Source organism: Gavialis gangeticus, unplaced genomic scaffold (genome assembly GCF_001723915.1).
Source record: "Gavialis gangeticus isolate Ggan-Ray unplaced genomic scaffold, GavGan_comp1, whole genome shotgun sequence".
Lineage (NCBI taxonomy): Eukaryota > Metazoa > Chordata > Crocodylia > Gavialidae > Gavialis > Gavialis gangeticus.
This window is the reverse complement of record NW_017729014.1, coordinates 21,050,531-21,064,119: the sequence shown is the minus strand read 5'-3', so window position 1 is coordinate 21,064,119 and position 13,589 is coordinate 21,050,531. Positions and strand designations below refer to the sequence as shown.

At 47.1% G+C, this 13,589-nt stretch overlaps 1 protein-coding gene across 2 annotated transcripts in view; it reads right to left on the bottom strand.

Annotated features, from left to right (window-relative positions):
* Positions 1 to 13,589, bottom strand: part of RCC2 (regulator of chromosome condensation 2) — a 25,331-nt gene that overhangs the window by 4,671 nt on the left and 7,071 nt on the right. Inside the window, exons 2-9 of one of the 2 annotated variants that reach the window (XM_019511936.1) lie at positions 9,948 to 10,091; positions 9,064 to 9,195; positions 8,218 to 8,306; positions 6,702 to 6,816; positions 5,344 to 5,510; positions 3,362 to 3,542; positions 2,945 to 3,050; positions 1,391 to 1,463 (exon numbers count right to left, since the gene is read on the bottom strand). In XM_019511936.1, coding sequence (XP_019367481.1) covers positions 1,391 to 1,463; positions 2,945 to 3,050; positions 3,362 to 3,542; positions 5,344 to 5,510; positions 6,702 to 6,816; positions 8,218 to 8,306; positions 9,064 to 9,195; positions 9,948 to 10,091 — 1,007 coding nt within the window. The remainder of the gene's footprint in view (positions 1 to 1,390; positions 1,464 to 2,944; positions 3,051 to 3,361; positions 3,543 to 5,343; positions 5,511 to 6,701; positions 6,817 to 8,217; positions 8,307 to 9,063; positions 9,196 to 9,947; positions 10,092 to 13,589) is intronic. The other variant, XM_019511937.1, reaches the window with a different exon arrangement.

Genomic DNA, 13,589 nt, shown 5'->3' with positions numbered 1-13,589 from the left:
TCTGCCCCATAAAAAAAAAAAGCGGGGGTGTTCTTTGAAGGGCCCCCGGGGGGGGGGGGAAAAAAAAAAAAAAAAATCACAGACTTGCCATGTTCCAAGGACCTGGACTGTGTTATTTATTGCTCGCTCCTTTGATTTGCACTGGCTTCTGGTGTAGCTCCGCGGAAAGGAAAGGCATGGAGGTGAGTGACTCTCACGGGCTGAACGGCCTGTAAGCAAGGCCAGCAGAGACTTGGGAAGAACGAGCAATTAAAAAAACCCCACAAAACTGAACAAAAATTCCTAAAGTCCAGAAGACGAATAAAAAAAATCTTCTGGATCCTGAAGTTCTGCAAATGTTACTGGTCTTGCAGAGTCTTACACATCTATTCATTTGACACTGAACAAGCCAATACACTGCTCCACCTGAATGCATGGGAAATTCAATAAAAATGTGCACATAAAGAAACCCGTTGGATTTGCAAGCAGCCTGCGGGCCAGACTGTGAGGAACCAAGACTCCTTACCGCTCCACCACAGTCAACTAGGGCCTTTGAGGAGGCAAACAGCAAGGCAGCACAGGAAAAGCTCACAGGAGTAATCAAATGTTGTAGCAATTTAAGGAGAGACAGATTGGGGCAGTATCATTCTACGAGTCGCATCAAAAAGCAGTTTGAGACCAACATAAAATTTACAGACGCCCCGAGTAAAATGCTAGGATTTCCAGGAGAAAATGGTGCCTATCTGAGATAGTTCTTTGCTGTGGGCTGTGTCACACCACCTCATGGTCTAATAGCTCTTAAGGACCACAATAAATGGACTGTTAACTGTGAGCCCAAACATTTGTGGTGAGATAAAATGTTCAGTAATTAGACACAAGAAGGTGCATTAGTATGAAGTCACTCACCTCCCAGAGGCAGAAGGCAATGCTGAGCCTTTCCAGCTCTTTGTGAAGCTCACTCGGACTTGGGCGTAGCACTCAATTAAATCTGTAGTAGGGGCACCCACACTTGCCTCTCACACAAATTCCCCATCTTCCAGACTAAGAGCATTTCACCCATTTTCTTTGGGAGAAGAGTATACAGAGAGCAGGTACACACACGCACACACAATGGATGTGCACAAGGGTTTGTTTGGGTGGTCTTTTTTTCCCTCTTGCATAACAGGAATCTGATCATTGCATTTTCTGGACTTAGCATTTAACACATGCTACAGATAAAAAAAAAAGCCCTCTTGTAGCTAAATTAAAATGAAACAAATGTCAGTCGAACACTCCCTTCCCATTCGCTTTGAGACGACAGGCTTACAGCAAGTCTGCGTTAAAAATAAAAGCCACAACTTTGCAATCTGCTTGTAATCTAATGTCCCTGGTACTGTGCCAGCGGTGCTGGGGTTTCTGAGCAAGTCCTTACCAGTTCACCGAAGGTTGGAGATGGACCCCAGCTGATTGTGCTCTCATCTGCAGCCACAATAATACTGCTCTTCCTGCAACAGGTACATGAGCTGTTACTGCTACACGGTCTGTCTGCATGTCCTCCCCTGGCAGCCAACCAGCCTGCGCTGCCTTTCCCATGTCAGATGGCACCAGGAAAGAACTGCCCTTAGTAGTTTTTGAACGCTTGCACCGTGGTCCCTGCTTTCCAAGTGTTGGAGGATGTGAACCCCAGCAGAGACCCAGTGAACTCAGGAGCCCATCCATACAGATCAGATTGCAAGATCAAGGCTTAAAACAGATCACCCTTGTCATTCACTGGTAACCAACTATTGTCCAAACAGCACCGAAACCATTCACTGAACATCAAGGAGAGGCTGCATTAAAAACCAACATTATTAGATTTTTAAAGGGTTTCCCTTACCATTTCTATCAACACACAACTACCTCTTTGTCAGGGATTTGAGTGAGTCACCTAGGAAGCTCCTTCAGAGAACAATGCTATAGCAGAAGTTACTTCTAGCAACAAAAGAAAAGGCACAAAGGTAGCTGGGTGGGGAGTGAGAGAAGAGAATCCTAAAGTCAGACCATAAAGATCCAAACTTTTTGCATGTGGTTCCAGGGTTGCATCCTAGCAAAACCAGCTGCGGTCTATTTACAAAGGGCTTTCCAAACAGGGTGGGGAATGCCTTTTAAAGAGCCTGCAATTTGAGAGAGAACACAAAGAGCAAAGGTGTGAGACAAGGGGCCAGATACCAGGAGAGGGTGGAGAGGTTAGTGGAGAGAAGGGAGTAGAAAAGATTCCTGAGGGGTGCAGGGAAGAGACAGAATTACTACCTTTTCATACTCAAGCTGCTCAAACAGCTCCCATTATATACAAGCAAAGTATCTATTAAATCCGCTAAGCATCCTAGAAGCACAGATGCCCACAGGCAAGGGTGAGGTGCTACAACCAGCTTTAGAGAAGAGGTGTTACAATTTGCTGATTTAATTGAGAAACCATTAGACAGGTTTGACTTGCAACCCTGAGTTTCTTCTCCCGTCCAGGTTTCACCAATCCCCACACTCCAGCCATCTTGTGATGGGCCCTCCGAACCTCTCTCAACAAGGGGCACTCAGCAATAAGAGGACTTTATTTTAACTCAAGCACTCATGTATTCCAGGCCATTTCCTCACCCCTCCTGCTTTAACCAGGCCGCAAGGCTGCCTGCCCTCCTCTCTTACTTTTGAGAACCTCCAGCAGCTTTTCCTCTTACACAGAGTCAGAAGAAAAAAAAAATTCAACCGCACTGCCAGCCTCTGCCAAGCAGAGCGAGACTCAACTCAAGATGACCGACTCAACTTTCTGTAGGCTAGTCTCATTCTAGCAGCTGTTTCATACACGCCAGGTGAGCAACAGGCCACTGTCCTATTGGCAGGGCCCTTTGAACGTGGAGATGTGTGCAACGACACCACTGCTAATACCATCCAGGCAAGCCAAAGAAGAGACGGTTTCGTTGTCCCCCTGGCTCCTAAAACAGGAGCTGTCACTTACCCACAGGCCAAGCTGCGGATTTTCCAGCCACAGAGATCTTGCACAGCTTTGGGGTACATGGTCGACTCGCGGGATGTGTTTGTGGCCCCCCAGAAAAAGAGGCCACCTGCAAGACAGAGCAAACACATGCACCCACGTCAGACTTGAGAGACTCCAACGCAGAAGGCTTTTTGAATCACCGTTCAAGGATATGATAGAAAATAAGAGATGGTTTATGAAAGTCAACAGCTTAGATCTGTAGAGATGAGGCAGACCGGGCTGGTTAACATACTCCAAGTTGTTTTAAAGATACTGGGAAAATGCAGGTGAGTTCTCAACACTTGCTACTGAGAGGTGGATCCCAAATAGATAAGAGGCTTTGGGCTGAATTACAGCTTCATGCCAGGAGGGTCTTAGCACCAAGACAGCTCAACTGACCTGTTTCGCTGACAGCAAAGGAGCAGGTATATCCAGCGTAGATCTGAGCTGCCCCACGCCCTGGGAAGTCGAAGAGCTTGACCAGCCTTGGCACCATCTCATCCTTCTGCTCGGCATGGCCCAGCCGGCCATACCCACCAAAGCCCCAGGAGAAGACGCGCTTCTGGGAGTCTAAAACAAGCTGTGGGTGGAAGAGAGGGCAACACGGTTTTGAGTTAAAAGGCAGAGGAAGAGGAATCCCCGGTGCTCATGGAACGGATCATTAGTCCTGCCCTACGGATCGAAGGAGTATCCGAGGCACAGAAATCAACTGACGCTTATTACAGATCCGCTGAGATGGTGCATTAAAAAGACAATTCAACTCATTTTTTCCTGCCAGCCCATTCTGCCACTCTTATCTTAACTGTGAAGTTGCATATCTTCTCTCCCCCCCTGCCACAGCAATAAAGCCAGAAGCAAAAAGGGCTCCGGCTCAAGGCAGCCTGGTAATTCAGTCAACTTCATACTTCAATATTGATTAAAAATGGCAGGAGGGAACTCCCACCCCCCCCAAAGGGTTCCTTCCCAGGCCTTGATGCTAATCCATGCAGAGAGAGGCAGTGCCTGGCATTCGCAGCAGTGAGTCCTACCAGGCCCCTGTGTGGTGCATTTCCACAACAATACAGCTGCTTTGCAGGACTTGACCTCCAAAACTAAGGGAGTTAAGTCACAGGGCAGCAGCAGTCAGAAGAAACACCTCATTACCAGTAACTGGAAGAGAGGCTATTACTCTGCTAGCATCCTGTGGGCCACATGCATTTCCTTCCATGATGTGCTTTATAATCCCTGCTGCCCCTGCCTGTAGGATCAGTCATCTGGGAGTGAAGGGTTTTGCTTGCATCCATGATGATGGATTTCAAAACCTTCATTTTAATGGTTTAATCCAATGGGATTAGGACACACCTAGTGCAAATAAAGAGTCCTAATGTGATCACACACATACTGGATGCGACACCTAAGCACAGCAGGGAGATACAGAAGATGAACACGGCTGCGGCTATCGCAGGCCTGTGGCAGCTGATGATCTGTGACTTTCCCCAGCCTGCTGCCAAATGAAATACCCAAGTCTGAAACAAATTTAAAAAAAAGTTGCTGAATGCAATTGTCCCTTGGAAAGTTTCAATGGGCATCATGAGTCTTATGCTCAACCCTCTGCAATATGTTCTCCAGGCTTTCAAACAGCGTACAGCCTCGTGTGATTACTGGCTAGAGTGGAGGGACTTTCCGTCTAGACTGATGGAAATAAGTAAAATCAGATCCATTTAAAACCCATTTATCCCTTCTTTTTAGAGTTGGGGACAAACTGAATTCTGCAGCCTAAACCCCTTGAACTCCTGGGACCAGAGAGAGGGAAGCAACTGTGACAACCTGAAACCTGAGACGCTGCCCCTGCCTTTGTTTCAAGGGAATTTGCATCATCACAGAAGGTGAGAGACTTCACACCAGCTATGAACGGACTGCCCAGAGGCGTTTTCCATCCCTTGACTCCTTTGCAAAATCCTACGAAATATGAACTTTCATTTCTACCCAGGAGAACTTTTACAATCTTTTCTCCAATGCCCGACGAAGGGTGTTTGTGCCTGAAAGCTTGCAATGAAAGATTTTTTTTTTTGCAAAAACGTTGCCAGTCTAATAAAAGATCTCTCTACTAAGAGTCCTAATTGCTTTTTCATCTAGACCAATACAGCTACAACCTGGATACCTGGGACCAGAGAACTTTTCAGTGTGCCTCTGTCACTAATGAGACTCCAGCACGTGTAAAGTCTCGTTTGTAAGAGAGGCCACCTGACTGCCAGCCACTCAGGGCAGTTTAACTACACAGCAAGTCGAGAGGGAGCTCATCAAGTCAAGACCCAGCAGGCGCTTGAGGGCCATCAATGGCCAGGACTACAGGTAGACCCCCTGGTTGTGCTACAGAGGGTCTGAATGAATCTCAGCCTTACTGTGTGGTTGGCGCCACAAGCGACATCTCGCACGACCACGTTGGGGACAGGAAGGATCTGCCCGTCTTTTGTCTTCTCAATGAAGATGGCGACGCGCCGCGGCACCAGCTCGCAGTCGTACTCTATCCTCTGAGCGCGGGCGATGAACTTCCCGTCGGAGTTGTGCCCTGCAACAGGGGAAACGGATAGGATGCTAAAAAGGGATGCAATTCTGAGTGGAACTAATACTACCCCACCGGCAGAGCGCACAAGCGATGACCATACCCATCCCAAATCAGTAAGCTTGTTCGAGTCAGAGCGTATACCCCTCTTGAAGAGCAAAGCTTGCCATGCTTGTCACATGCAACCTGTGCCGTCTTTCGTGCAGTGGTAGTGCCAATGGCCAGAGAGCTCCATTCACAAACTGCAGTCCCATCGTACTGGGTGCTGTCTAAATACCGAACAGAAGGCAGATGCTATTCTAACTAAAAGGGAAGTGCAAAGGAAGGAGAAGAAGGATTCTCCTTATGCGCCATTCTGGAGAGCCTCCACCCCTACTCTTTTCATGCTTTTGCAAGGAAAACAAATATTTTTGTAATACCTTTTCCTGGCAAAAGTATTTCACCCTTTTTCAGTCCGCTCTCCCTAAAAGGCATCCTGCAGTCTGACCCATGCAAGCTGCGCTTCCCGACGCAAACCTGCCAGGCTGGCTCCCTGCCTTCCTTCGCCACCCTCCAAACACGCAGACACCCCAGCAGCAGCTCAGCCTGTGCAAAAAGCCTCCGTGACAGCAAAGCGCACGCACTCCCTGTTCCAGAGATCACAGCCACGAGACATTAACCTCCGAGACAAAGTGCCATTCATGAATAATTCAAGGCACTGCTGGGATTCACAGTGGCGCATCATTGTCAGAGCCACAGAAAACTGGCAGGCAGCGTATTACGCATTCTAGCATTCAAAATGCCGAGTGTTTATGGACACTCAAGGGACAGCGGCTTTCCCTTCCATTTTATTGCTACAGTGTTGGATTTCTCTGCCCCTTTCAGCTCAGAAAAACCCAACAACCCCAGAGCACTTCACGGCCACCGATACACTGCACCACCGAGGAAGCACTCACAAGCCGCAGAGGGAGAAACTGAGGCACAGCCTCCCCTGCAGCTCATGCAACAGAGCAGAGTTTTGAAGCCAGATTCCTCTGCTTTTAACATCAGACCATCTTCCCCTCCTGGACGGGGATGGAGATAAGATGCGTATTACCATTATAGCCTTGATTACACCAACGCACCAGTCTACGATGAACCTGGTAGCAGCCTCGGGCTGGATTTAAAGCCTGCTGTCACATTAAAACTACATAGACCTTTAAAAATATACCACCATACCCAGCTGTCCATATTCAGGGCACCCAAAGGAATAGAGGTTTCCTTTGCAGTCCATTATCATGCTGAATTCAGCCCCACAGGCCATTTTGGTAATTGGCTGCCCGTTGTACATTATCTGCAAGGGAAGGAGACAAGAGCAGCATTTGAAAATAGAGGATGAAACAGAGCGACCCTTGTGCGATTCCAGACGGCCGGGGAACACTGCCCAGCTCACAGGGCAAATGCGTGGCTAAGCTTTCACAGGGAACACAGCTGCTTTTAGACATGCACATGTAAATCCCCTACCGCCTACAAAATTACCTGGATGCTTTATGCAAGAGCAAGGATTTCTTCAGGGGTTAGCTTTTATTGGATGAACCCTACAACTGGGATAGTCAGACAACCTTTCAAATGCAAGGCACTCTTCAGCTCTAAGCAGTGACAGCCAACACAGCGCAGTAAAAAACCGCTAGAAGAGGGTGGGGAGAGAAATCCCCAGGGGTAACACACCACCAATTAGCAGACAAGAACCTGGTTACTGGGAAATCAGGGCCTGTGAAAAGGGATGAAAGGTGAGAAAAGACCTTTCTGTGTGGGGAGAATTCAGGGATCAGGGAGGTTTATAATGAGCCATAAAACCAATATCCGTGTCAGTCCTTGGTTTCTAGCTTATGAAATTTTGGTCCCAAGTTCAATTTTTAGAGGCATTAGATAGATTTCCCTGGAGCATGAGGAGTGTAAGGCCAGAGGTTGCGTGAGAAACGTGCACTTAATTGTGCATGGGTGTCTCTGTTGAGCACTATTTGCACAAACACAGCAGCAGTCTGGCATGCATAACTCTGTGAGCCTAGCTGAAAAATTCCCTATCTTAATATGCCCTAAGATTGGGGAACAAAAGAAAAAAAAAAAAAAAGAAATAGCTAGAAATAGTCAATTCAATAAGAAACCAAAAAATACATAAAGGAAGGAGATGAAGAGAGAAGCTAAGACTTCTCCCCTGACTGCTTCCAGGACAAACTTCCACTTCCCCTCCCTTCCTTTGTCTGCTTCAGGCGCCAAGGAAATCTTTTACTACCTCATTGCTCCTGTTGTTCCCACCACGAGCCTATAAGGGAACCAAATGCTAAACGCTGACTAATGCCAAGGTCAATTTTATTTGATATCCAGGTTGGCATTGGGAACCCCTTGTCCGTTTTGTCAGTAGAAAACCAACAGAAATGGTTCAGATGACAACCAACTGCTTCAGCCCTTGTTTTTGACCCTGAGCTATGGGAATTTAAGAACCTGCCTAAGGGCTTGTGAAGACCCAAAAGTTCACATAAGATGCTATAATGGGGATCAAAGTATCCGCTGAACTGGGACAGTCCTCGCTCACTTGACCGACAAGGACTACAGTTGCTTTCCACCATGCAAAGGATCTCATCCTGAGCTTGGCTTTAACACGGCTATGCTAGATATGGCCCCAACATGACAACTTGTGCAGTAGCTAAATAAATGTCTCTCTGCCCTTTTTGCAAGAGGAAAGGGTCACACTTACCTGAGTAGGGCTGGGAACTGCATCTGTCTGGTTACCAAGGCCAAGCTGTCCCATCTTGTTCTCTCCAAATGCAAATACCGAGCCAGTCTCTGGAACACAACGGGAGAGGTAGTGAAGAAGGGAAAAGGTTACAGCTCACTTATTACAGAGGTGCTGGAAAAAAAAAATCATTAACACAGGAGAGAGATGCTTGTTCTAATACACCAGGCCACAAGAAAAAAAAGTCTATTGCAAATAAGTGTTTTAACACTCCCCACATCAAACAGTTCAGGAGGAAGTGACCATGACAGAAAAAGCAATTAGCAAACTGGTGGCATAATCAACATTTTGTGGCATAGTTACCCAAGACATGGTCTCAAGATGTGGATATGCACTGGTGGCCATTTCTGACCCTCTAAACAACAATAGCCAAAATCATCCTCTCTGTGCCAGTCACGAGTGCTTCAGAAGTGGTGGAAGAGAGGGGAATCATGGGTGGCAAACATTTCCTTTAAGATTTCCCTTTTCACCTTTGGTCAAGGACTCCCTTCGAATCAATGGTTGTCCAAGCACATCTTTAAAAGCCAAGGCATTCTCCACCCTCCAGGGGCAAAATATCAGTTGTTCTTAGCCTCAAAAAGAGCAAGGGTGAAATTCTGACCCCTGTGAGACAAAGCTCCCACGGACTTCAGCGAGGCCAGGATTTGTCAACAAAAGAAAAACTCTGTGTGACCCGAACAGTAGATTAAAGTCCCGTCTTTCCCCAGCTAGAAGCAGGATCTCTGATGTGCAGGTTCCCTGCCCAACTCTGCAAGGGAGAAAGCAATCATTCAAACACCAGTTTCTCTTTCCAAGCATCTTCCATACCCGTCAGAGCGAGCGTGTGGTTTCGTCCACAAGCTGCCAACACAATCACCTCGCTGCTGAGAACTTCGATGAGTTTGGGAGCATCCACTCTCTTGGTATCTCCGTGTCCCAGCTGCCCTTTCTCATTACGCCCTACAGAGAAGCACACACACACACACGTGCCACAGGTAAATAGGTGATGCCCTCCGATCTAAAAAAGAAGAAACTGCTGCCGAGGCTGTCAAACCCCTTCATTTCCCCTATTGCTTTCTCTGTAATGCTGAGATACAAGATTTGTTCCTTCCAGGCCTCGCACTAGTGGAAACCACTTTTGCAGGTTGATGGTAACTATTGCATAGGTACCACCATTGGGGACTGGAACAGCTCCAGAGGGCTGCGAGTGTCTTTTATTCTTCAGTAAATGAGAATGGCCCTGAAACTTTTCAGCTGTAACATGAGAGCCACAATATGGAAGAGGGTGAGAAACACTGGCCTAACATCAGAAGGATAATCCGTCCGATTCACAGCCTATAACAGAAGCACTGAAACGTCTTTGTGACAGACCACTCCACACTACCCAGTTCTGTTTTGGCTCCTGGGACCCCATGCTACATATGGTTCTCCTAAGAGAAATCAAAAGAGATTAGCTGACTTGGCATGGGGACACACAAATTAGTTCCATGCGTCCCGTCAGAACTAGGGCAAAAGCCATAGAGCGTGCTGGGAACTAATTTGCAATGATTTACGTTTTCATCACTTCTGTGAAAACCTATCACCTTAGGACCGCGCTCCAATGCAGACCCAGGCAGGAGCCCACTGAGCTCCTTGTCCTTGCTACCTGGTGTCTTGAGCTAATTCACATCCCGGTAGAGACTCAAAAAGCCTCGCTTGTGCCGGCTACTCACCCCAGCTCCACAGCTTGCCCTCTGTGGTGATGAGGAGACTGTGAGCCGCGCATGGTCCCGAAACCACGGTCCGTACCTGAATCCCTGAGAGACACCCATACCTGTGCGGCCCCCACAAGTTCTGGCCCAGATTACGGTAAGCAGCTGCAAAGAACAGACAGTTTTAATAACCCCCCCCAAAAAAAACCACAAGAGGCAGCAATACATTCATTAAGATCATCACTTCAAATGATATTTTGCATCAACTGTTTAGCAGGTGAATCGCTGGTGACCTAGCTCTGTCTGCATTAGCCCAGACCATCCAAAAATTGGGGCTGTCATCACTTTTCAGGCAACTTGCTTCATTCAGCAGTGCCAGGTTGTATTTCATGTACTTATAACTGTATAAAGCCAACGCAGCTTCCATGGTTTACCCCCAGCCTCCAAAAACTCAGATGGATACAGGAGGCCGGATGGGATTTTCCTTGATTGTCAACATGAGACAGGAGGAGAGAAAGAGCTGGTGACATTCAGGAGTCACATTAACACCTCTGATTGCTATTGACAGCTTAATTAGACAAAAAAAAAAAGAGAGACCCTTCCCAACAAAGCGGTTGCAGCAATTACAGGCACCCTGACAAAGTGATGAAGCATTCGCTTCATTTACAGAGAGGAAGAATCGCCTCACAGAGATTCCCATTAGAGGCTCTCTTGCAATTACCTGCATCCTACTTAAGTGGCTTTGATCACAGCCCTGTAGCGAGGCTCTAAAATTGTGACCTGCTAATTGACTTAAGGAGAGTCACTCAATCCATCACGCCTCTGTTGGCCCCTTATGTACAATGGGACTCTAAGGCAGTGCCTCCACCCAGGGACTTCAGAGGACATGCAGAATTATCAGCGAGTTTAGCTTCACCGCACCCAGTTGCGATCTCAAACATTGTCCGAGTTTATGCACCCGTACAAGCACATAGGCATAGAGGGATGGAGGGTCTGGTCCTGCAAAGGCTCAAGGAAGTCCTGCAGATTGCAATGAGACCAAAGAGCATTCATGAACAAGTGCTTCCACTTGACTCTACCTACTGCCAGCCTGGTGACAGATGCATGCTACTCTGCGTATTAAAATCCGATTTGTTCTAGTTACCTTCCATCAGGACTTTGGGAGGCAAGTCCTTCCGGGCAGGGACCTGGGGGTCTGCCTGCCAATGATCTACCATATCCGGTGACAAAGCCATATGATTTAGATTAAGTGCTGATCTTGGATTCTGCATGTTTAATGCTTCGCCACATCATAAAGGTGTTGGGAGAATTATCTCGTTAGTTAAGAGAGAACCAGGAGAGAACTAAAGTTCCTCTGAACTTGCTTTTTTAAAAAATAAAAATGGGGCTTCCTTAGCATGCAAACTCTGCAACACAGACAACTCCCCACGGGGGTTTCCTAGAAGGTGGTCCTTTGAATCACTGGCAGCTGCCACTGTTGCAGTCTGCTTGTTTTAAACTGCAAATATTGAATGCCTGACAGATTGCCGAGGCAAGCACTTTTTATGAAAGAAAAAGGTTAATTATGGGAAGGCATCGTTTACCCATGGGATGGTGCAGCTAGACACACAGAGCAATGGGCAGGGTCAGGAGAGAGACATGCCATGGTGGGGGCTTGCTTCTCTCCCCCCGCCCCCATCAGAAATCAGGCGGCACCCATCCATTTTAGAGAAGTTAAGAGGGGCGTTGTTGCTGCTCGGGTTACTAGCACTGCTGCCAGAACGCAGCCAGTCTGTGGTTTTTAATTCTCTCCTGGTATGGTTTGAAATGCAGATGCTTCTGCCTATTCCAGCATGAATTGTCCTCACTGAAAAGGAGGCAACTGTGCTGAGACAGGCAAGGCCAAGTAGTGGCTACAGCCCTCGAGTGTCACCTCGCTTCTTAGTGCTTCTGTTTCTCTTCTCTGTTGAGATCACAGCTCTACAGGACAGATATGTCTCTTATTAGGTGTCTTTATGCCCAGCAAAAAGGGGGCTGCAATCATGGCTGGAGCCTCTCCAATAGTACAAAAGAGCAGAGTCACTGGTTTGACTCAATTCAATGCTCCAAATCCAGAGTGTAAGCAGCACGGGTCTTCAGGAATCAGCGGTGAGACAAGGCACATTATATATAGGCTTTTAGCTGCGATTAACGGTCCTGAGCCTATTCAAAGCAGTCACCTTGCTCAATGGCGTGGTCACATAACCTATCGTTAGAGGTCGACTCCCACTCTATAAAGACTGTAAAACAGTCGCAGCCTGGTTCAACATCAGGTTAAACAGTCCATTTTTTGAAACAGAGCTCGCACTGTCTAAGCCGTTATTGGAAGGTCTAATCCTCTGGGCTCTGCCTCCTATCAGATGTCACTACATTTCATCAGTATGCAGCTATGGTTAGTACTTATACAGCCCCTTTTACCAGGGCATTTCAGCACCTCAAAATCTCTAAAGGATTTGTTCTCACAAAAGTTGCGAGCCTGTGCCTTAGTCTCCGCACCTGTGTTATGGGGAGAACACCACTGCACTAAGAGACCGAGTGCTTTGCCCTTGGTCCAACAGGAAGTCTGTGGCAGAGCAGACGCTGCCTGCACCCAAGGTCTTCCAAGACGGAAAATCAAGTCCTAACCATTAGCCCAAACTTCCCCTGATCTGATCAGGCCAGTCTTCACCCCAACCAAGGTTTAGAAATGTTATTCCACTTTTGGAAGAAAACCCTCCCTTTCCCAACTGTTTTACACTTTCCACCACCAGAAATGCCTCTTTCCTTTGTAAACTTTTAGATTACTGGGCTGAACACAATAGGTGCAGCTTGTCTTTTAAGCAGAGATGGAACAAAGAGAGCACTGTATGAATTCAGATAAGGAGGAACCTCATGATAACAGAGAGGTTGTCAAGGCTGGCGGAGGGGGTGACTATTTTCACATGATCCAGCAACAGAACGCCACAGCAAGGCTTTGAAGGACATATTTCAGTAACACGCAACCTCCAAGCTGGTGTGTGCGCGTGTGGGGGCTAAACAACTGTGAAAATTAGGTCATCGGTAGGGATGTGGCGTCCTCTCCATCTACTAGATTGCACAGTGGAGTACTTGGTGCATTTAAGAAAGAACATTTCCCCCCCCCAGTGTAAACCATTTTGGTTGCCAAAATATTACAAACTTTGTTCTGGGTAGTCACAATCAGGATAGTTAAACCTTAGTCCCATCTAATCTGCCTGCTGTTTGGAAGCACTGAAGAGCATTTCTCTTCTCCCACAACTATACCAGCTCAATAGGCAGCAACAAAATATATAGATTAAGTTCTAGTTGATCACTTGTACGTCTTTCCTACAGGCGCGTGCAACGCACATGGCAAAACTCATCACCAGATTCCAAAAGTTAAATGGAGAAACCAAATGGGGTCCACTGATTTGTTACGCTCTGGTCTCTTTATATAGAAGCAGTGCAAATACAGGACACCTAGAAGGCAAAATCTTCAGGCAATGAGGCAACAGGTTTTACACCCTCAAGACGATCTAACAATTAATTATAGCAGAACTGCTCTGCAAAGCATGGACACGGGGTACAGTTTGTTTCCAAGCACCCTTTGGATAACGGGAGAGGGCTGTGACTGGAGAGATCTTGAATTGCTGAAAGTTTTGCAGCCTC